Here is a 24,860-nt window from a genome sequence, read left to right on the forward strand (position 1 = left end):
ACAAGAGCCTTACCTCAAAATACTCATGTCTAGGAAACAAGACTACAAAGTGGACGCTTATTTAAAATGATAAGTTTTGAAGGGAGGTATGGACTAGATGCTGTGGGGGCACTAGGAAGAGAGGGCCTAAAACTTGCCCTGAGAAGAGGGTTACATGTAAAGGCTTTCCAGGGAGAACTTTCCCTCTACGGTAGCAGATGCAAATTCATGACTGCTGAGCAAATATAAGAAAAAAATGATAGTGCATGTACAATGATAAATGGTAATTAATACTACATGTCAGTGACCAGGGAGGAGAGGGAGAGATGAGAACTACTGTAAACTAGAGTATGGCCCAAAGAGCACCATCACTCAATTCAGCTAATCATTGCTATGTGGAAAAGAAGGTTCCCTATGGTCAGATATTCCAATTTTCCAGAGGTTGAATATCTGAATTTTTGTGTGAAAATTATCAACTGTTAAATACTTGCCATTAATCCACACTTTTGAAAAACACCATGCAAGCCAAACAAAATATAACTGTAGGCCAGATTCAGAACACCAACTGGCTATTTAAAATATCTACTCTATAATTCTCTGACCTCTGGAGAAATTTAGGAATTCAGGATCCAAGTATTAAGATGAATACACTTCTCAAAACCACTGAGATAGCATTTCTTTGTTTGACAGTATTTCTTCTCACCCCTTGACTTTCACAAGTTTAAGACCCTTGATGCGCATGCAGAAGATATCTCTCATCTCCCCTTACATGGCTTTTCTTCTTATTATCATGTGGTTCTTAAGGAACATTAAGCTGGAAGTCCTTTCAATCTTAAATTTAGAAGAGCAAAGAGTTTCTAAACACTCTATTAGAAACATCCCATCAGAACTGTGTACCTAGATAATGTCAAAGTCCAAATACTCTTTTCTTGAAAACAGTCCAGGGAGTCCAAATGCTCAAAGTATCCCAGTTTTACCATCTACATTTTATTAATCTCTTTATTAAAAAGCCAAATCTATAAAATAAATGAAACTTTGAAAGGATTATCATTATGCAAACACAAGGAGAAAGAAAAAAGTAGCCAAAAATCTCAGTTATTCAAGAACTGATGAAATGCCTTTGTTCTTCCTATTACTTATCTGTCATCCAAAAGAAATAAAATAGGTGTGGTATTTATGAAATAAACACCCAGCTATCCTAAAAATAGAGATATCATTTAGTACATTACAACTTGGGATATTGCATTGTAATGGAAATTAAAAGTTTGTTATTAAATACTGTACTTCATTATTAATTTTCTCTATTACCCAGAATTCATCTATGCATGACTTTATCACAATCCAATAAAAATGAAAATATTGACCTTAAAGTTTACTAAGGATAAAGTAAATGATAAAAATTAGACATGTTCAAAATCAAGTTATTAACAAAATAATGTATCACAAATAGTTTAAACAGAGCAATGTGCAAATGGCCTAAAGATGACCAGCATGTGCATTTTTTGCTTAGTCTTGTATTTGAGAATTCAAGATCGTTTCAGAAATAAATAATATAACCAAATTTGCTGTCATTATAATAAAAGAAAATGTTAAATACTCTTGCTATTCCTTGGATTTTTCTCTCTCTGTTTTTGTATTTGTTGTTGTTGTTGTAGTTTGTTTGTTTGTTTGAGATGGAGTTTCGCTCTTGTTCCCCCGGCTGGAGTGCAATGGTGCGATCTCGGCTCACCGCAACTTCCGCCTTCCGGGTTCAAGCGATTCTCTTGCCTCAGCCTTCTGAGTAGCTGGGATTACAGGCGTGCACCACCACGCCTGGCTAATTTTGTATTTTTTCAGTAGAGACGGGGTTTCTCCATGTTGGTCAGGCTGGTCTCAAACTCCCGACCTCAGGTGATCCACCCGCCTCAGCCTCCCAGTGGACTTTTCTCTTTAGAACCAGAATGTGTGAAGACTCAAAGTAAGAAGAAAGAATTTTCTGAGTCATTAAATCATATAACCCTGATATCTCTTGATAAAGCAAAATTTAACCTTGTGTTTTAGAAAAAAACATGATAAAATCTAAATGTTACCAGAATATCTTCTACTTTCATGCTTACAGTCATAATGTGAGGTGGAGGGGAAGTCAGAATTCTAAATCTCTGATGACACCTCTATCTTCCCTAGTAGACTACAAGCTGCTTTAGGGCAGGACCCATGTCTGTTTTACGTATCGTTGCATACCCAGGACCTAGTACATGGTTAGGTATACAACAAGCATTTTAATAAATACTCAAAATAAATAGGTACATTATTTGCTAATAACTATGCCATACACTTTGCTAAATATTTTATTCAGTATGGTCACAAAATGGTATTTCTGATTAATTAAATAATATTGCTAATAGAGTTATTCTCCTTCAATTAGAGACAGCCTTAAAAAAAAAAAAAAAAGACTGAATTTGGACTGACTTGAGTTTAATTCTTAGATCTGCCATTTACTGTTACTTAACCTCTCTGAGCTTCAGTTTCCTCATCTATAAAACTGCCTGAGTAACACTGCCTATCTCATTAAAGATGGCAAGAGGACTCATAGAAAGCACATGGGAAGAATGTGGCAGACCACATGGTCAAAAATGGTAGTTACTATCATTTTGAATAGACAACAATTTTTTATGTAACTAAACTATAAAATGAATATCAGGCTGGGTGCGGTGGTTCACACCTGTAATTCCAGCACTTTGGGAGGCCAGGATATCAAGACCATCTTGGCTAACACAGTGAAACCCCGTCTCTACTAAAAATACAAAAAAATTAGCCGGGTGTGGTGGTGGGTGCCTGTAGTCCCAGATACTCAGGAGACTGAGGCAGGAGAATGGTGTGAACCCAGGAAGCAGAGCTTGCAGTGAGTCAAGATCACATCACTGCACTCCAGCCTGGGCAACAGAGTAAGGCTCTGACTCAAAAAAGAAAAAAAACAGAGTTTTTTTTTATTCATTCAGGTCATCCTTCAAGATCTTTCTGAGTTTTTAGTTTGAATTAATAACAACAACAAAACAATAGAAATGACTGTTAGCAGAGACCTAAATCTAGAATTCCCTATAACAAAGATCCTTCTAATGCACTGAAATACTATACACCAGGCACCTGCATGACAAGCACATGAAACAGACAAAAACTCCTAAAGGAGTTTATAGTTGGCATGGGGTACACAGACAATTAGCAATAAACATAATATATGTGTCTTTTCCCATTTGTGCTGCTATGACAAAATACCCGAGACTGGGTGATTTATAAAGAACAGAAATTTATTTTTCACAGTTCTGGAAGCTGCGAAGGCCAAGATTAAGGCACAGACAGGATCAGTGTCAGGTGAAGTTCAATTCTTCATAGAAGGCGCCATCTAGGTGTTCTTACATGGTGGAAGGGATGGGAGGGCAAAAGGGCAAACTGTCTCTGAAGCCTCTTTTGTAAGGGTATTCCATTCATGTGGGTGTAAGGGTATTCCACTCATGAACTTAATCACTTCCCCAAAGCCCCCACCTCTTAATACCATCACAAGGAGGATTAACTTCCAACATGAAGCTTGGAGGGAACATATTCAAACCATATCAATAAGGTATGCCCACAAATGATAAGTGCTATTAAAAGAGAGAAGACAGACTAAGGGAAGATAGGAAGTACATGGTGGTTGAGATTATAATTTCAAATTGGGTAGTCAAAGTAGGTCTCACTAGGAAAAGGATATTTAGGGGAAGATTTAAAGGTGGCAAAGAACGTGACTATATTATTCTAAAAACATATGCATAATCAATCATTTTTAAATGTGTGAATTATTAATTTTCTAAATATTCTAACTAATTATCTAATTATTAATCCTCATTTTTGGTTGGTAGGCTATTTATTGCTGCATCAATTTCAGAAGTTGTTATTGGTCTATTCAGGGATTCAACTTCTTCCTGGTTCAGTTTTGGGAGGGTGTATGTGTCCAGGAATTTATCCATTTCATCTAGATTTCCTAGTTTATTTGCATTGAGGTGTTTATAATATTATCTGATGGTTGTATTTCTGTGGGGTCAGTGGCGATATCCTCTTTAACATTTTTTATTGTGTCTACTTGATTCTTCTTTCTTTTTTTCTTTATTGGTCTAGCTGGCAGTCTATCTATTTTATTAATTTTTTTCCAAAAAAAAAATGGCTCCTAGATTCATTGACTTTTTGAAGGGCTTTTCATGCCTCTATCTCCTTCAGTTCTGCTCTTATCTCAGTTATTTCTTGTCTTCTGCTAGCTTTGGGGTTTGTTTGCTCTTGGCTCTCTAGTTCTTTTAGTCATGATGTTAGGGTATCAATTTGAGATCTTTCTGGCTCTTTGATGTGGGCATTTAGTGCTATAAATGTCCCTCTTAACACTGCTTTAGCCACATCCAGAGATTCTGGTACATTGTCTCTTTGTTCTCATTGGTTTCAAAGAACTTCTTGATTTCTGCCTTAATTTCATTATTTACCCAGGAATCATTCAGGAGCAGGTTGTTCAATTTCCATGTAGTTGTGTGGTTTTGAGTGAGTTTCTTAATCTTGAGTTCTAATGATTGCACTATGGTCTGAGAGACTGTTACGAATTCAGCTCTTTTGCATTTGCTGAGGAGTGTTTTACTTCCAATTACATGATCAATTTTAGAGTACGTGCCACATGGAGCTGAGAAGAGTGTACATTCTCTTGTTTTCAGGTGGAAAGTTCTGTAGATATCTATCAGGTCCACTTGATCCAGAGCTGAGTTCAAGTCCTGAATATACTTGTTAATTTTCTATCTCAATGATCTGTCTAATATTGACAGTGGGGTGCTGAGTGTCCCATTATTATTGTGTGGGAGACTAAGTCTCTTTGTAGGTCTCTAAGAACTTGTTTTATAAATCTGAGTGCTCCTGTATTGCATGAATATATATTTAGGATACTTAGCTATTCATGTTGAATTGATCCCTTTACCATTATGTAATGCCCTTCCTTGTCTTTTTTGATCCTTATTGGTTTAAAGTCTATTTTATCAGGAACTAGAATTGCAACCCCTGATTTTTTCTGCTTTCCATTTTCTTGGTAAATTTTCCTCCATCCCTTTATTTTGAGCCTATGTGTGTCTTTGCACATGAGATGGGTCTCTTGAATACAGCACACCAGTGGGTCTTGATTCTTTATCCCAGCTTGCTACCAAAAAAAGCCCAGGAGTAGACAGATTTACGGCTGAATTCTATCACAGGTACAAAGAGGAACTGGCACCATTTCCTCTGAAATTCTTCCAAGCAACTGAAAAGGAGGAACTTCTCCCTAACTCATTTTATGAGGCCAGCGTCATCCTGATACCAAAACCTGGCAGAGATACAACAATAACAAAAAAATACTTGAGGCGAATATCCCTGATGAACGTCGCTGGAAAAATCCTCAATAAAATACTGACAAATCAAATCCAGCAGCACAGCAAAAAGCTTATACAGCACAATCAAGTCAAATTCCTCCTTGGGATGCAAAGCCGGTTCAACATATGTAAATCAACAAATGTAATTCACCACGTAAACAGAACTAAAGAGAAAAACCATAGTTATCTCAATAGATGCAGAAAAGGCTTTTGATAAGATTCTATATCCCTTCATGTTGAAAACCCTCAATAAACTAGGTATTGATGGAATATGCCTCAAAATAATAAGAGCCATTTATAACAAGCCCACAGCCAATATTATATAAAATCTGCAAAAACTGGAAGCATTCCCTTTGAAAACCAGCACAAGACAAGGATGTCCTCTCCCACCACTCCTATTCAACATAGTATTGGAAGTTCTGGAGTGGCAATCAGGCAAGAGAAAGAAATAAAGGGTATGCAAATAAGAAGAGAAGAAGTCAAATTGTCTTTGTTTCTAGATGACATAATCTACATCTAGAAAACCCCACTGTCTCAGCCCAAAAGCTTCTTAAGCTAATTAGCAACTCCAGCAAAGACTCATGATACAAAATCAGTGTGCAACAATCACAAGCATTCCTATACACCAAAAACAGACAAGCAGAAAGCCAAATTGTGAATGAACTCCCATTCACAATTGCTACAAAGAAAATAAAATACCTAGGAATACAGCTAACAATTCAAGTGAAGGACCTCCTCAAGAAGAACTATAAACCACTGCTCAAGGAAATAAGAGAGGATACAAATGGAAAAACATTCCATGCTCATGGATAGGAAGAATCAATATGGTTAAAATGGCCATATTTCCCAAAGTAATTTATAGATTCAATGGTATTCCCATTAAACTACCATTGACATTCTTCACAGAATTAGAAAAAACTACTTTGAAATTCACATGGAACCAAGAATCCTAAGCAAAAAGAACAAAGCTGGAGACATCACACTACCAGACTTCAAACTATACAAGACTACAGTAACCAAAACACCATGGTACTGGTACAAAAACAGACACAGAGACGAATGGAACTGAATAGAGACCTCAGAAATAAGACTGCACATCTAGAACCATCTGATCTTTGATAAACCTGACAAAAACAAGGAATAGGGAAAAAATTCCCTATTTAACAAATGGTGCTGGGAAAACCAGCTATCCATATGCAGAAAAATGAAACTGGACACCTTCTTTATACCTTATAAAAAAATTAACTCAAGATGGGTAAAGACTTAAATGTAAAACCCAAAACTATACAAACCCAAGAAGAAAATCCAATGACATTCAGGACATAGGCATGTCAAAGCAATTGCAACAAAAGCAGAAATGACAATTGGGATCTAATTAAACTAAAAAGCTTCTGCACAAAAAAAGAAACTATTATCAGAGTGAACAGACAACTTACAGAATAAGAGAAAATTTTTGCAATCTATCCATCTGACAAAGATCTAGTAACCAGAATCTATAAGGAACTTGAACAAATTTACAAGAAAAAAAAAAAAACCATTGAAAAGTGGGCAAAGGACATGAACAGACACTTCTCAAAAGAAGACATTTATGTGGCCAACAAACATTAAAAAAAAGCTCAACATCACTGATCACTAGAGAAATGCAAATAAAAACTACAATGAGATACCATCTCTCATTGGTCAGAATGGTGATTATTAAAAAGTCGAGAAACAACAGATACTGGTGAGGCTGTGGAGAAATAGGAACATTTTTACACTGTTGGTGAGAATGTAAATTAGTTCAACCATTGTGGAAGACAGTGTGGTGATTCCTCAAAGACCTAGAACTAGAAATACCATCTGACCCAGCAATCCCATTACTGGGTATATACCCAAAGAAATATAAATTATTCTATTATAAAGATACATGCACATGTATGTTCACTGCAGCACTATTCACAATAGCAAAGACATGGAATCAACCCAAATGCCTATCAATGATAAAATGGATAAAGAAAATGTGAGTACATATACACCATGGAATACTATGCAGCCATGAAAAGGAAAGAGATCATGTCTTTTGCAGGGATATAGATGGATCTAGAAACCATTATCCTCAGCAAACTAACACAGGAACAGAAAACCAAACACCATATATTCTCACTTATAAGTGGGAGCTGAAAAACAAGAACGTATGAACACAGGGAGGGGAACAACATACTCTGGGGCCTGTAGGGGTGGGGGTAATGGGGGAGGGAGAACATCAGGATAAATATGTGATGGTTAACACTGTCAACTTGATTGGATTGAAGAATACAAAGTATTGATCCTGGGTGTGTCTGTGAGATTAACATTTGAGTCAGTGGGCTGGGGAAGACAGACCCACCCTTAATCTGGTGGGCACAATCTAATCAGGTGCCAGCGAATATAAAACAGTCAGAAAAATGTGAAAAGGAGAGACTGGCCTAGCCTTCAGCCCACATCTTTCTCCCGTGCTGGATGCTTCTTACCTTCAAATGTCAGACTCCAAGTTCTTCAGTTTTGAGACTCAGACTGGCTCTCCTTGCTCCTCAAGCTTGCAGATAGCCTATTGTGGGACCTTGTGATCGTGTAAGTTAATACTTAGTACACTCCCATATATATGTATATATATCCTATTAGTTCTGTCCCTCTAGGGAACCCTAATACAAATACCTCATGCACGTGGGGCTTAATACCTAGGCGATGGGTTGATAGATACAGCAAACCACCATGGCACATGTTTACCTATGTAACAAACTTGCATGTCCTGCACATGTATCCTGGAACTTAAAATAAAATAAAAAGAAATCCTAATTTTAATCATATTTTTTTCCTTACTCTTTCTTACTTGAAAATTTCTTTTTATGTAATTGATGAGAAATGATGATGGAAAAGTAAAAAAGAACACTGTCATTTAGTGAGCACTCGATAAATATATTTTAAATAAATATCTTATAAGAGGCCAATTAAAGTAGCATGTCTGAATTTTAGAGATGAACGTTCACCAACTTAAGTATCTTTTTGAAATAATTCATCTAATAATGTCGTCTCTCTAAAATCACTTAACAAAACATGACCAATCTTTTAGTGTAACATACAAATATGACTATCATCCTAAGTAGACCAGAAGACTTGTAGTTCTGGTGGAACAAGTAACCATACACTATGCATGTTTCTATAGAAAAGCATGATAAGAAGATACTTAGGAGTAATTACATGGATTTTTCAGTAGTACTCAAATCTCTGTTTTGTGCTCCAGAAATAAGAAACTATACATCCAGACCATCTAAATAATAAAAAAGCAAGAAAAATAAAGAAACAATAAAAATCACACAAAGTTAGAAATGTTCAACAGAGAAAAATCAATCATAAAATAGAGCTATGCACTCTTTACCAGTTCTGAAAAATGTTCAAGCTGAATTGTAAAATAAATGTTCAAATATTTTAATATCCTCTCCAACAGATTTCAGTATTTCCCTGAACCAATTTTATGAACATGTAATTTATATTTCTGTGTCAAACACCTGCATGTTATAAATATATTAGCACAAAAACCTATTTTGAGGATTTTATTAAATCAGAAGTATGTACTAGTGCGCTTCCATTTAGTTGAAGAAGTTAATACAAGAGTTGCTGGCTAGTTATGGTACAAAACTGAGCCAGGAAAAACATTCATTTATTTATATACTGTAGCACCTGAAAATGTTTCATTTACACTGTGCCCAGAACCTCAAAATTTATCAAATAAATTTCCAGATTCTCCCATCCAAGTAAAGGCTACATTTCCAAAGACACTGTAAAAGTTAGGTTAATTTTTAAAATAAAAAAATTAGCAGTACGTAATTGTATCTAAAAACAAAAGAAGTTATACTTTGTAAATGATGAAAATAATAATAATGTATAGAAGATTTTTTAAAATAAAATATCTTACACAAAAATTGAGGAAATAATAATCCAAAGAAAATTTTATGCAAAAAACAAATATCAAGAACTGTATATGATACAGCTAAAAGCCAGAGGCCCCAAGCACAAAACAAGCTTATGTTATTGTAACAAACATGTAAGAAGACCTGAAATTTTTTATTTTAAAATTACTATTTATTTATAGTACTTAGAATCAGCCTGTTTGTTTAATATGAAAAAAAAATTATGTCATCAGATCATGGAGGATGGGAGGCAGGACTAGATTGCAACTTTGACTCAACAGACAGAGCATGTGGAGGCTCACATGGTGATTTTTTTCTCCAGAATGACTACAGGAATAAATTAGGAAACCTGAAAGGACCCACAGAGCCTCTGAAGGAAGCAGGTTGCTCCTGCAGGACCTGGGAGAACCCTCAATACTGTGAGTGCCCAAATTTTTGGAAATGGGAAAGGGAGATCATCTGCCCCCGAACACACGCCCCCACTGGGGAAACTGAAGGTCTAGATTATGGGAGAAGATTCTGACCATATCTGGAGCTGACTCTATTTAGAGCTGAGCAAAATATAGGGGTAGAGGAAGCAGTGGGAAAAGCCCTGTGAGCTCACTGGGCCTCCTAGAAAACCATTTCTGCCTGGCCTCACAGGGGTCCTTTGGCAGGGCAGCTAGAGGCACTGGGAAAAGGCCACAGAGAGAAGGAATCTCCAGCTGAACTTTTTAACAATTTGAACTGATTGAGAAGTCTCTTGGCCAGAACTCAGGGGAGGGCATGAGTCTGGTGTGCAGACTCCACAGCAAGGGGAAGAAGGAAAGCCATACTTGCTTTTGCAGCTGGGAGGTAGATAGCCTGGGGCAAGTTCTCAGCCCCGCTCCTCCACTGCCCAGAAACAGACCTGGTGCTGTTGGGGAGAGGGGCACAGTGGGAGTGAGACCCGCCCTTCAGATTGTGTGAGAGCTGGTGAGGCCTGTGACTGCCAGCTTTCCTCCACTTCCCTGACAACCTGCATGACACAGTAGAGGCAGCCATAATCCTCCTAAGAAAATAACTCCATTGGCCTAGGAACCTCCTCCCATCCCCCACAGCAGCTACACCAAGACTCGCCCAAGGACAATCTGAGCTCACACATGCCTCGTCCTACCCCCACCCAATCCATCAACTGCCCATGGGCTGAGGAGTGCGGGCGTGTGGCACGGGACTGGCTGGCGGGCGGGCGGGGCACTGGACTGGCCGGCAACCCCTCTCGCAGCCCCCATGCGGGATCCACTAGATGAATGGAATCCTGAGTCGGGTGGGGACTTGGAGAACTTTTATGTCTAGCTGGAGGATTGTATATGCACCAATCAGCACTCTGTATCTAGCTAATCTGGCGGGGACTTGGAGAAGTATTGTTAAATGGCTTTAATATTAATAATTAATTTTAAGTGTGCATAATCATATATTTAAAATAATTATCCATCATTAATAATGGTATCCTATTAATAGTGTCATTGATAATTATTAAAATCGATCATTGATGTTTAATAATTAATCATATTATTACTCCTAATACCACAGGGGGTGTACACCTACCTGTGATGTCGTTCCTAATATCCAGGGACAGAGAGCATGATTTTAGTTTTAATAACACAATTGGTGTACACTCACCCTGGGACACTGATCCTAATATCCAGGGGGGTAGAGTATGACATGACTCCTAACATAGCAATGAATGGACAGCCACCCAGTGATATTGCTCCTAATATTAATGGAAAAAGCTTATGGTATTACTCCCAATATCGCAGGCAGGGTACAGCTCTTCTGTGAGCTGTACCTTCTCTTCTAGTATCCAGAGGGGGAGAGGATGATAATAATTCCAGTATCGCAGGCTGTGTTCACCCACCCTGTGATATTGTTATTAATATCCTGGAAGGGAGAGAATGATATTACTCCCCTTAGAGCGTGGTGTACTCCCAGCCTGGGATATTGTTCCTGGGATATTGTTCCTAATATCCATGGAGGGGAGAGGCTAATATTACTCCCAATATGGCAGCAGATGTACATCACCCTGTGATATTCTTTATATTCCAAGGCTGAGAGGCTGATGTTAATCCCAGTGTCACAGACACTGTCCACCCCCATGTGATACTCTTCCTGATATCCGAAAGGGGAGAAGATGGTATTAATCCCTGTATCGCAGGAGGTGAACACCCACTCTGTGATATCTTTCCTAATATGCAGGGGGAGAGAGGATAATATTATTCCCAATATTGCAGAAGATGTACACGCCCCCCACCGTGATATTGTCCTTAATTTTCCAAGGCACGGAAGATGATGTTACTCCCAATATCACAGAAAGTGTACCCCCCCCCAGTGATGTTGTTCCCATGATCCAGCAGGGAAGAGGATATTACTTTCAATATTGCAGGGGGTGTACACGCCCCTGGTGATACTGATTCTAATTTCCACCTGGGAGAGGATGATATTACTCCCAATATCACAGGGGTTATAAACACTCCTTTGATATTGTTCCTAATATCTAGGCGGGGAGAGGGTGATATTCCTCCCTATATTGCAGAGGGTATACACCCATCTTTGACACTGTTCGTAATGTCTCGAGAGGGAGATGATGTTACTCACAAAATCATAAACACGCTGTGTGTCCACTGTGGATCCTAATATCCAGAGAGGGATATTACTCCCCAAGTCGCGGGGGGTGTCCATCCCACCTGTCACATTGTTTCTTATACCCAGGGAGGAGAGGATGATATCACTACCAATATCGAAGAAGTGTACATACCCCCTGTGATATGGTTCCTAATATCCACGTTGGGAGACAATGATATTACTCTCAATATCACAGGGGTTGTCCATACTGCCTGTAATATTTTTCCTACTATCCAGAATAAGACAGACAGTACTCCCAACAGTGCAGGGGGTGTCCCCCCTCGCCATGTGATATTGTTCTCAAGAGCTAAAGGAAGATAATATTATTCTTTGTACTGCAGGGGGTGTACACCCACCTGTGATATTGTTCCTAATATCCAGGGAGGGAGAGCATATTACCCCCAATATCGCCATGGGTGTACACCCACTTTGTGATACTGCTCCTAATATCCAGGGGGTAGAGTATGACATTATTCCCAATAGAAGAGTGGGTGTACATGCACCCGGGGATAATGCTCCTAATATTCAGGGAAGGGGAAAATGATATTATGCCCAATATTGCAGAGAGTGAACAACGCTTCTGCGATATTGTTCCTAACATCCGGAGGGGGAGAGGATGATATTACTTTCAAAATCACAGGCTGTGTACACCTACCCTGTGATACTGTTCCTAAAATCTAGGAAGGGAGAGGACGGTATGACGTTCCATAGAGCAGGAGCTGTACACCCTGCCACCACGCCTGGCTAATTTTTTGTATTTTTAGTAGAGACGGGGTTTCACCGTGTTAGCCAGGATGGTCTCGATCTCCTGACCTCGTGTGGCAGAGTGAGTTCACCTGGGCAACAGAGCGAGACTCCATCTAAAAAAGAAAGAAAGAAAGAGAGAAAGAAAGAAAGAGAGAAAGAGAGAAAGAGAGAAAGAAAGAAAAGAAAGAAAGAAAGAAAGAAAGAAAGAAAGAAAGAAAGAAAGAAAGAAAGAAAGAAAGAAAGAAAGAAAGAAAGAAAAAGAGAAAGAGAAACAATATAAGCCAAATTCACTCAAAAGAAATAAAAACAAGATGACAAGTCAATGGCACTGAAAACAGAAAATCAACAGAAGAACTCAATAGAACAATAGTTGTTTCTTCATAAAGATCAACAAAATTGGTAGCTATCAAGCCAGGCTAACAAACAAAAAAGAAATCACACAAATTACTGTAAGGTGAGTACAAAAGTAACGGCAGTTTTTGCATTCTTGGAATTTGCTGTTTGATACTGGAATACCCTCTTAAATAAATGTGGTTATGTTATTCATCATTTTAATGGGCACTTCTTGCTTTTTTTTTTTTTTTTTTTTTTTTTTTTTTGCTAATGACTTGTTACTTATTTATTTTAGACTATGGAAATGATGTCAGACAAAAAGGAAATTCAAGGGACTTTCTTATTCGAGTTCAAAATGGGTCCTAAAGCAGGGGAGACAACTCACAACATCAATGCATTTGGCCCAGGAACTGCTAATTAATGCACAGCACAGTGGTTCAAGAAGTTTTGCAAAGGAGGCAAGAGCCTTGAAGATGAGGAGCATAGTGGGCAGCCACCAGAAGCTGATAACGACCAATTGAGAGCAACCACTGAATTCGATCCTCTTACAGCTACACGAGAAGTTGGCAAAGAACTGAATGTTGACCATTTTATGGTCATCCGGCATTTGAAGCCAATTGGAAAGTTGAAAAAGCTTGATAAGTGGGTGCCTCATGGGCTGACCAAATATTTTAAAAATCATGCTTTTGAAGTGTCATCTTCTCTTATTCTATGAAACAACAATGAACCATTTCTTGATCAGATTGTGACATGCCATGAAAAGTGGATTTCATACAAGAGCCAGCTCAGTGGTTGGACTGAGAAGCTCCAAACCACTTCCCAAAGTCAAACTTGCACCAAAAAAAGTCATGGTCACTATTTGGTGGTCAGCTGCCGGTCTTCTGATCCACTACAGTTTTTGAATCCTGGTAAAATCATTACATCTGAGAAGTATGCCAAGCTAATCAATGAGATGCACGCAAAACTGCAGCACCTGGAGCCGGCACTGGTCAACAGAAAGGGCCTAGTTCTCCACAACGCCTGACCACATGTCATACAACCAGGGCTTCAAATTTGAATAAACTGGGCTATGAAGTTTTGCCTCATCTGCCATATTCATCTGACCTCTCACCAACCAACTACCACTTCTTTAAGCATCTTGACAACTTGTTGCAGGGAAAACACTTACACAACCAGCAGGATGCAGAAAATGCTTTCCAAGAGTTCATCGAACCCTGAAAGCATAGAATAAACAAGTTTATTTCTCATTGGCAAAAATGTGTTCATTGTAATGGTTTCTTTTCTTTTTTTTTTTTTTTAGACAGAGTCTCACTCTGTCGCCCAGGCCAGAGTGCAAAGGTGCAATCTCGGCTCACTGCAACCCCTGCCTCCTGGGTTCAAGAGATTCTCCTGCCTCAGCCTCTTGAGTAGCTGGTATTACAGGCACATGCCACCATGCCCGGCTAATTTTTGTATTTTTAGTAGAGACGGGATTTCACCATGTTGGTCAGGCTGGTCTCAAACTCCTGACCTCCTGATCTGCCTGCCTCAGCCTCCCAAAGTGCTGGGATTACAGGCGTGAGCCACTGCACCCAGCCCATTGTAATGGGTTCTATTTTGATTAATAAAGATGTGTTGCAGCCTAGTTATAAAAATTTAAAATTCATGGTCCAAAACCACAATTACTTTTGCACCAACCTAATTATATAAGAATTAAAAGAGGCCTTTATATTAGAGAGCCCATGGATGATAAAGTAATACAGAATATTACAATCTCCATAACCCACAAACTTGGTAACTTAGACCAACTGGATGAATTAAAAGACACACTCGATTAATACTAAAACACAGGAGAAACAGGTAATCTAAATATATTTATATCTATTAATAAAATGGAATCATTACCTAATAACCTTACAGAAAACTTATATATTCCAAAAATCTGACATTCTGTCATGTTATTCTAACTGGTGGGATTCGGAGATTTCCATTTTGATAAGAACATAGGTGAGTCGCACACACTTAATTTTAGTGCTCATTGGTCAGGAAACCTATGTCCACTATAGGATACTGCAGAACGATGCGTTATGGAGAATTTAGGCAAGATAATATGATTTTCAGAGTTAAAGAAAGACAACCTGTTTTATGTAGTAATTCCTAATAATATCATAAAGGATACCATATTTAAACTTTGGGGTATCCCCAGGTATAATTCTTATTGGAGACACATGTGAATTTCAGACATGGAGGCTTCCCAACTTTGGTGGCTTTCAACAAATGTGGAAGTTAATTCACAACCTATTTTGTGGAAGCATAAAATTCAATGAGCAGTCATTGAACCTTTTATTTTAAATATTATTTTTGTAAACTTTGCATTTCCAATTAGGTGAAATTTTAAACCTGTTTCAGTTCTTGTTCACTGCCCCCCCCCCTCCCCGAGATGGAGTCTTGCCCTGTCACCCAGGCTGGAGTGCAGTGGCATGGTCTCCACTCACTGCAACCTCCACCTCCCAAGTTCGAGCAATTCTCCTGCCTCAGCCTCCCAAGTAGCTGGGATTACAGGTGTCCGCCACCACATCTCACTAATTTTTGTATTTTTAATAGAGATGTGGTTTCCCCATGTTGGTCAGGCTGGTCTTGAACCCCTGACCTTGTGATCTGCCCACCTCGGCCTCCCAACGTGCTCAGATTACAGGCCTGCACCACCGTGCCCGGCCTCTCCACTCTTTTTAGGTGGAGGGGAGTAAGGGTTGCTTTAAGTTAGGAGGGACTCCCATGTACCCAACCCATTTGTGTAAATTTCTTCCTTCAGAGTTCTTCAAATCAGCATCACCATTGTTAAAGGCCTCCCACATGGTAATAATTGTGCTACCGGGTTTTATGAACATGAAGTTTATGTTTGGCTGAATTAACCTCCTTGCTGTGGCACAAGGGGGCCATAGGTGTTTTCACCAATTATGAAGCAGGTTCACTGTGCAATGGCTACCAACTTTTCTGAGTACAATGAGACCAAACACATTCATACATAAATTCCATGAAGTGAAAGTATTACTTACAAATAGCAAACAAAAGACAACAGAAGTCTAGGATTCAATATGAACCGCTACCACAAGATCAGGAAGGCTACCCAGAGCAGACTGACGGAGTTTTGACTGTAAATGCTTCACTTGCACTACAACTGAGGGACCCCAGAAAGCAGCCCACCTTGGGTTTTCTTCTGGGATGTGGTTTGCTAGACACAAGCGTTAAAGGCCATTCTGTTTCGAGCAGGGACTATAACAGAACCTGGGCTGTTCTGACCAATGTCACTTGATTATCAGGATATTGCATTCCCAGTATATCATACAGTTATCTTGAGAACTACCAGTAAGACAGGGAGGAAAATGGCCCTGCACCTTTAAAACTGAAGGATCAGGATATTTGTTGTGACAGAGGCACAGACAGTAGCGACAGAGTGTTCTTGTGAGCCATCTACTAGTTCTCTTGACCGGAGCATGACACCTGACTGCTTTTCTCTTTCCTTTCAATGGAAACTGTTTCAGAATATTTTGAATATTTTGAGTTTCTACATCTATAGAGTTGCAGCACATGATCACTGGCAGTGTAGACTCTCTGCGTGGTTGAAGGAAAGAGTTCAGGAGCCCATCAACCCACATTGTAGGAGACCACCACCTAACCCTCCAGAGAGTGCCACTCCATCTTCCTGGGGTTAGCTCCACATGCAGTAAGGCTATTATGTCTAAGGCCATCAAGACTTGCAGTCCGAAGATTAGACTTTTGACATGCTGATAAGCAGCAGTGATAAGAAAAGCCCACACACTGGCTAGGAATTTTTTAATGAAAGTAGCTGAGACGCTTCTTCATATGCTTCGGTAGGGGCTAATATCAAACTCTTTCTTCCCATTTTCTTTACTCATCAGTGCCTGAACCATGAGGCACCATAGATGTACACCTCATCAGGAGGGTGTATGGGACAGCAGCAAGGGGAGCAGCAGCACAAGAAACAAACAAGGCCACTACTTCTGCCTACATAATAACTATTGCCTTGGAGTGTACAATAATTAATAATGTTCAAGTGGCTGCCCTAAGCATACAGAGATGGTGACCAGAGTAGATGCAGGGACTACAGAGATACAGTCTGATTCTTGCTAATTAGGACTTAAGTGTTGGCTTATGCGCTATGCTTTTGTGCATTAATAAGCCAGGGCCTCAAAACTGCCTGCTAAGCACAGGCCAAATGTCATGCTGGGGTGCAATTAAATATTCATGTCTAGGAGATGACAGCATTTTAGTGTGAGAGAAGATGACAACACCTGAAGACCACAAAACACTGTGCAGACCAAAGGGAAGGCCCATTGTCAGCTCACGGTTCTGACCCAGGTGACTGCTGATGTGTTACGGAACCGTCAGCCGACAGCAGGTAGGTCAAGTTGAGCAGGTGTCCTGCATGTGGGCTGGTCCATTCCATTTTTGTTGCCAATTGTTTCAATAGCGTCTCATGCACCCCACTGGTGAGGAAGGAATTAGCACCCTACTTTTACTGGCACCGTTAAATGCATAACATCTATTACTAAACAGATAAGCCAGACATCCGTTATTAATTACATATAGGAGGGTGGTGTAAGCTCCCACAGGCCCAAACAGGGATTAACTTGGGAGCAGAGAGTGGTATAGCATTAAAAAAGTGAGGATGCTCCTTTTTTTTCGAGACAGAATCTCGCTCTGTCACCCTTGCTGGAGTGCAGCAGTGTGATCTCGGCTCACTGCAAGCTCCGTCTTCCAGGTTCATGCCATTGTCCTGCCTCAGCCTCCCTAGAAGCTGGGACTACAGGCCCCCACCACCACGCCTGGCTAATTCTTTGTATTTTTAGTAGAAACGGGGTTTCACCGTGTTAGCCAGGATGGTCTCAATCTCCTGACCTCATGATCCGCCCGCCTCGGCCTCCCTAAGTGCTGGGATTACAGGCGTGAGCCACCGCGCCCAGCCGAGGATGTTCCTTTGTTCCTACAGGAGTATGTGATTGGTTTGCCTGTTGGCTGGTAGGGAACTGAATCATGTGACACTGACTGGTAAGACTGCAATACTGTAAAACACAATATGTAAACTATAATACCGTAATGGTGTAATACTATCTACTACAATACCAAAGGCATTGATGAAAAGCCCAACACTATCATATGTGACTGACAGACTGAATGCTTCCTCCCTCAGATTGGTTACAACATATTGTCCTATCACAGTTCTCTCTCCTTCATTCAAAGTGAATGATCCAAATAACAGACAGAAATAATAAAGAGTAAAGGGCAACAAAGGCAAAGAACTCATGAGATGATACTCTATGGTAAAACTTCATGTACTTAGGAATTAATACCAACTCATTATTAGCAAAAAATGAACATCTTTACATCAAGAGTAGTTTTTCCTTTAATAAAGGTGGAATGTGTATAATGGACAAGAGAAAATCAAAATTTGCCAAATGAGGCTAGTAAGATAATCCCAACAAGTTACAATCATTATTCACTGGTCCATTAATCACAGGACAATACATACAATTGAAACTTACCTGACCAGGTGCAGTGGCTCATGTCTGTAATCCCAGCACGTTGGGAGGCCGAGGTGGGCAAAGCATGAGGCCAGGAGTTCAAGACCAGCCTAGCCAACATGACAAAATCCTGTCTCTACTAAAAATACAAAGAATTAGCTGGACGTAGTGGCGGGCACCTGTAGTCCCAGCTACTCAGGAGGCTGAGGCAGGAGAATCACTTAAACCCAGGAAGCGGAGGTTGCAGTGAGCCGAGATTACACCACTATACTCCAGCCTGGGCAACAGAGTGAGACTCCATCTCAAAAAAAAAAAAAAAAAAAAAAAAAAAGAAAAAGAAAAAAATTAAACTTACCTACATATTAGAAAAACATCAAAATTCAACCATGAACCCAGCACATTATCAAATGAATAGACAAAAATTCTACCAACAAACTTAAGAAAATATCATTATCTATGAAATTCAAGTACTACTGCTTAAAGAGCATTTACAGAACTCTCACCTCAAAGTTTCCCTGCAAAACAAGGTGAAATGCATACTCAAGACTCTTTAAGAATGAGCCACTGATAAAAACAATATACTTGTAACTTGTGTAACATTTCATACATTTTTTTTTTTTCAAGCACCGCACGATAATTAATTTGCATCAGGCTTTCCAAATTAGAAAAGTTTCACTTATAGAACTTCTTTCCGGTGGGAGTTTTCACATGACTTTTCAAGTAAATGTTAAAACTGAAAATATTCTTGCAGTTTCTAAACTATTAAGAGTTTTAATCCTGTGTACGTTCTTGTATTTACAAGGTCCAGCCAGCTACAGTGTGCATTTTCATATGTCCTTGAGTGGCTATGAGAGAAATGAAACATTCCCACATTCTGGACATTCATAGGGTTTTTCTCAGGAATGAGCTGATGTCTTCAAATGGAACTAACACAACTGAAGGCCTTACCACAAATTTAGATTCAAAAGGCTTTTCTCCACCCTGATTCCTCCCAAATCTTCAAAAACAGGAAAATCTGAAGGCTTGACCACATTTCCTACATTCTTAAGGTTTCTCTGCAGTGTGAGCTCTTTCATGTTTATGAGAGAATGGGAAAGAGTAAATGTTTTACCACATTTCTTACATTCAAGGTGCTTTATTATTATTATTTTTTGAGACGGGAGTCTCACTCTCTCACCAGGCTGGAGTGCAGTGGCACAACCTCAGCTCACTGCAAACTCCACCTCCTGGGTTCAAGTGATTCTCCTGCCTCTGTCTCCTGAGTAGCTGGGATTACAAACATATGCTGCCACACCCAGCTGATTTTTTATTTTTAGTGGAGACAAGGTTTCACCATGTTGGCCAGGTCTCCTGACCTCATGATCCACATGCACAGGGCTTCCCCCCAACCCCCCTGTGGCTTTTTATGTCTTGAAAATGAACTAAGACAACTGAAAAGTGCCACCATGCCCAGCTATTCTTTTTTTTTTTTTTTTTTTGGGGGACGGAGTCTCACTCTGTCGCCCAGGCTAGAGTGCAGTGGTGCGATCTCGGCTCACTGCAAGCTCCACCTCCCGGGTTCACGCCATTCTCCTGCCTCAGCCTCCTGAGTAACTGGCATGAGCCACTGCACCCAGCATTATTTTATTTTTTGTAGATACAGGGTTTCACCATGTTTCCCAGGTTGTTTCACATTGTTTTAATCCAGGCTGGTTATGAATTCCTGGGTTCAAGCAATACACACACCTTTGGGAACTGGGGCGACTGAAGGCTTGGTCACATTGTTTACATTCATAGGGTTTCTCTCCAGTATGAGTACTTCTATGGTTACAAAGGGAACTCAAATGACTAAAGGCTTTGCCACATTGTTTACATTCATAGGGTCTCTCTCCAGTATGAATGCTTCCATGGTAATGAAGGGAAGTGGAACAGCTGAAGGCTTTATCACATTTGGTACATTTATAGGGTCTTTCCCAAGTGTGAGTCCTTTCATGCGTCTTAAAAGAACAAGAAAATCCGAATGTTTTCCCACATTCCTTACATTTGTAGGGTTCCTCTCCAGTGTGGGTTCGTTCATGTATTAGACAAGAACCGGAAACAGTGAACACTTTACCACATTGTTTACATTTATAGGGTTTTTCTCCTGTGTGAGTTCTCTGATGTCTTTCAACTGAATTGAGAAAATAAAAAGCTTTCCCACATATCGTACTTTTATAAGCTGGATTTCCACTGTGCATTATCATGTGTCTTCTAACACCTGGAACAAAAACGAAGAATTTCCCACACTGTTCACATTTATATTGCTTCTCTCCATATGGTTTGTATCCTGAGTGAGCTAGGATGTGCCTATTAAGGAGGGAATGACGTACAAAGACTTTTCCACAAATACTGCATTCACATTGTTTTAATCCAGTAGAAATGTTTTCATTCAGATCAAGATTTGGAATTTGGCTGACAACTGTCCATACTGACTACCTTCTTTGCTTTCACACAGTCTCTGTACCATATGATTTCTGTAAAAAATGACAAGCACATTATTATTGGTTGGTTTAATAACTTTCTACTTGGTCTTGGACTTACACTGCTACCAATACCAGGGAAAATGCATTTTTTTTTGTTTTGTTTTGTTTTGCCATGACTGAATTATTTGAAAGTAAATGGGTTAATACTGAAAACACAGATACCACCTGCATGGCTATGACCAAAATAGTAACATTCATATACACAATTTTGTAGTACTATTTTCAAGTAAACTGTTTTCCAAACACTGACTGCTACACCAAAGTACGTTACATTTTGGGTGAAATTTTTCTAAAAAGAAATAAATTTCAAGTGACTCTTACTTGTTTTGATTGCTTGTTTTTAAGTTCATAACATGCTAAGATTCCTTCAGAGGACTTTATTTCCTCTTCTCAGTGCAAATTATCTTACATCTTTCCCAGGTTTTTCAAAGTGATCTTCAATATTCTGATCTTTCCATTTGTTTCCTAAAATGCAGACCCACAAAATTATCATGAATTATTACAAACTATAGAAACATTACTAGATTTAATGTTCATTGTACACAGTGCCCATGCATGATTTATTCACCAAATCATTCCCTTGCCACATTCCAAATCACAAATAGCACTGATGATAGGGAAATACTTCTGTAATTAAGTGAAATGTGTTGTCATTCTTACCTACAGAAGCCAGGTTCCTGCAGGTTTCCTGCATCACTTCTCTGTAGAGATTCTTCTGAGAAGAATCTAGCAAAGCCCATTCCTCGTGGGTAAAGTTCACAGCCACATCCTCAAAAGCCACGGAGTTCTAGAACATTCCACACGTGTGGATAGAAGGATGGGTGAGACTGCAGCACTGGGAATCTATACACAATTCATAAGCTGTTTACATGATTCTAAAATTTCCAAGCATTTATTCTATGACTTGATTGTCACAACTCTTACTCTGTTCACACATACTCCCTCCCACACAGCAGTACTAATGCTACAATTGAACTATTCAAAAAGGCAACAGCAAAGTGGAAACACCCATCTCATTAGAGAATCCAGGGAGTAAGATGTGCTGCTAGGAGTTACCTTTTAACTTCACTTTGTACATTTCTAGTATCTGTCATAATAAAGTCCTACCTGATGTGCGTAAGTCAGTTAATATTATCAGTCCCAAGACTACTTATTCTTAAAAATGCCTGCTCGCAAAGTTCAATCTTTGTTTGTATTAGTAACTTACATTTTGAAAGGGATTCCACCAACCTAAGTAATAAGAATGACTCACTGCATCTAATGGCTTATGCAATATATTTGCCAAAACTTTCTGCTGAAGGTCTACTATTTTGTGTCACTGCAGTGGTGCTTAGGGAACCAGACACCAACACACAGTCTGAACACTAAGTGTTCAATGAGTTTCCTTGGTAGATAATATTTTACATGTGCTGTCACTTGTTAACTGGGGAAGTGAGCCCATTCCATGTGATTACACCAAGAGACAGTAGGCTTATTAAACGTAATTGAGTAGTAAATAAAACCAATAATTGATATTTAACAATACTAATACAACAATTTTTAAAATTTCTATTGCACAATGTCAAGGCAGAAGGGAGTAAGAGGAAATATGACAGGTTTTTTAAAATGACATTAATGTCACCACTTCCAGATGCTATTCCTATGAAATCACATAAATTCCCAAATCAGGTTTTTTTAGGCAAGAAAAACTACTTTTCCATATGTAGTAAAAATGACAAATGTCTAATGATTTTTAGTAATCTAAGAAAAGAGTGATGGCTTGTCTAACATACTTCTAAGATTTTCAAACGAAAATATTCAGGACAGCACAGTATTAGCAGAGAGATGAGCAAGCAGACCAAGGGAAAAAAATGTCTTAATGACCAGCATATATATGGAAAGTTGATGAATGATAGAGTAGGCACTGTAGAATAGAAAAAGAAATCACATGCACTTTAAAACATGAGGCAAACCAGGCTGGCATCTACTTGGGAAAATGCATTGCATTCTTCTCTATTCCATGAACCATAATCAACTTATTATATATTCAAATATGAAAGATAAAACCAGAACACTTTCAGAAGTCATAGGAAGAATTTTTTTTTTATGAAAGATTAGGCAGAATTTTTTTATGTAAGAAAAAAGTGATAAAGGAACAGAAAAACTCAAACATGTTAAAATTTAGGGAATAAAAAGAAAACAGAGTGGGCCGGGCGTGGTGGCTCACGTCTGTAATCCCAGCACCTTGGAAGGCTGAGGTGGGCGATCACCTGAGGTCAGGAGGTTGAGACCAGCCTGACCAACATGGCAAAACCCCATCTTTTTTGTTTGTTTGTTTGTTTTTTGAGACAGAGTCTTGCATTGTCGCTTGGGCTGGAGAGCAGTGGCAAGATCTTGGCTCACTGCAACCTCCACCTCCCAGGTTCAAGCAATTCTCTTGCCTCAGCCTCCCGAGCAGCTGGGATTACAGGTGCCTGCCACCATGCTCAGCTAAATTTTTTGTATTTTTAGTAGAGACAGGGTTTCACCATGTTGGCCAGGCTGCTCTGGAACTCCTGACCTTGTGATCCTCCCACCTTGGCCTCTCAAAGTGCTGGGATTACAGGCATGAGCCACCATGCCAGGCCTAAAACCCCGTGTTTACTAAAAATACAAAAATTAGCTGGGTGTCGTGGTGGGTGCCTATAATCCCAGTTACTTGGGAGGCTGACAACAGGAGAATCACTTGAACCCGGGAGGCGGAGGTTGCAGTAAGCAGAGATGGCGCCACTGCACTCCAGCCAGGCTACAGAGCAAGACAGTGTCTCCAAAAAAACAAAAAACAACAACAAAAAAACCCTCAGATATCCAAATAAGAGGATACAGATGGGTCCACTGTCATAAATTCTTCACCATGCTACAAGAGGGGGACTGACATTTTGGTGAATCTTTGTAACTCATCAATTTATCTATCACACTTCTATTTCACCAGTAGCATTTACAAAGCTAAGTCCTACAGTTCCATTTGAAATTACCCTTAAAAAGAACAGATCTTTAAAACTTACTACACTCACTCTGGGGAAGAAATAAATACGAATTTTTAGCAAATAAAATACATCAGTTTACCTTGCCTCTTTGGAAATAGTATTTTTATCTTTCAAGCTGTACTGATGAAATGTATCTTACAGTCAATGAAAAACTGAAACTCAAGCGGACAAGCCTTTTCAAGGTAACAAACTCAGGGAGAGGCAGTGCTGACTCCAACACAGACCTTTCTAAGTGTCACGGCAGGCCATTCTATCCCTCGGGACACCCATCCTGTTCAGTAAAGTACTCAGTGACCACCTAGGAGGCACTGGCACTGCTCTTTGTCCTCCTATGTGCCTTAAGTGCATTTTAATATTCAGGTTCTTGCAAATCCTCTCTGGGGTGGGTTTTCCTTTGGGACAGTCTTTCTCTCTTCATAAGTCTGAGACAATCTAGAGAGCAGAAATCATTTCTGCCTTTTCCTCTCAATATCAGCATCCAATTGGCAGATCATCAATGTGTCTCCGAGGAATAAAAACTCGGGCTGGAGAAACAATTTTAATGACCTGACTTTAATGACATTACATTGTATTGTCCATTAATTTTAATGTCCTAAAATTTTAATGACCCTAAGGGGTCACCATTTTAGATGAAACTATACCAGGAGATTCCTCTAAGGCCAACAGCATCCAGCTGCTCCCCTGAGAGACTCTACCCCCTACCTCACCCTGCCCTTGGGTATGAGATGACTCCAGGGCTGATATTCACTAGACCCTCCAATAGACACGGCCACTGTGGGTGCCCTGGGTCATCCCCAGACAGTTCTAAAACGCCAGGACTAGG

The 24,860-nt window shown here is 39.5% G+C and overlaps 1 protein-coding gene across 1 annotated transcript in view; it reads right to left on the reverse strand.

Moving 5' to 3' along the window:
* Nucleotides 1–20,117: 20,117 nt before the first annotated feature.
* LOC104682125 (zinc finger protein 669-like) overlaps nucleotides 20,118–24,860 on the reverse strand; it is a 90,022-nt gene continuing 85,279 nt past the window's right edge. Inside the window, 4 exon segments of the mRNA XM_030927409.1 lie at nucleotides 20,118–20,971; nucleotides 20,974–21,023; nucleotides 21,354–21,497; nucleotides 21,693–21,819. Coding sequence (XP_030783269.1) covers nucleotides 20,178–20,971; nucleotides 20,974–21,023; nucleotides 21,354–21,382 — 873 coding nt within the window. The 5' untranslated portion in view covers nucleotides 21,383–21,497; nucleotides 21,693–21,819 and the 3' untranslated portion in view covers nucleotides 20,118–20,177.

This window comes from Rhinopithecus roxellana, chromosome 3 (genome assembly GCF_007565055.1).
Source record: "Rhinopithecus roxellana isolate Shanxi Qingling chromosome 3, ASM756505v1, whole genome shotgun sequence".
Classification (NCBI taxonomy): Eukaryota; Metazoa; Chordata; class Mammalia; order Primates; family Cercopithecidae; genus Rhinopithecus; species Rhinopithecus roxellana.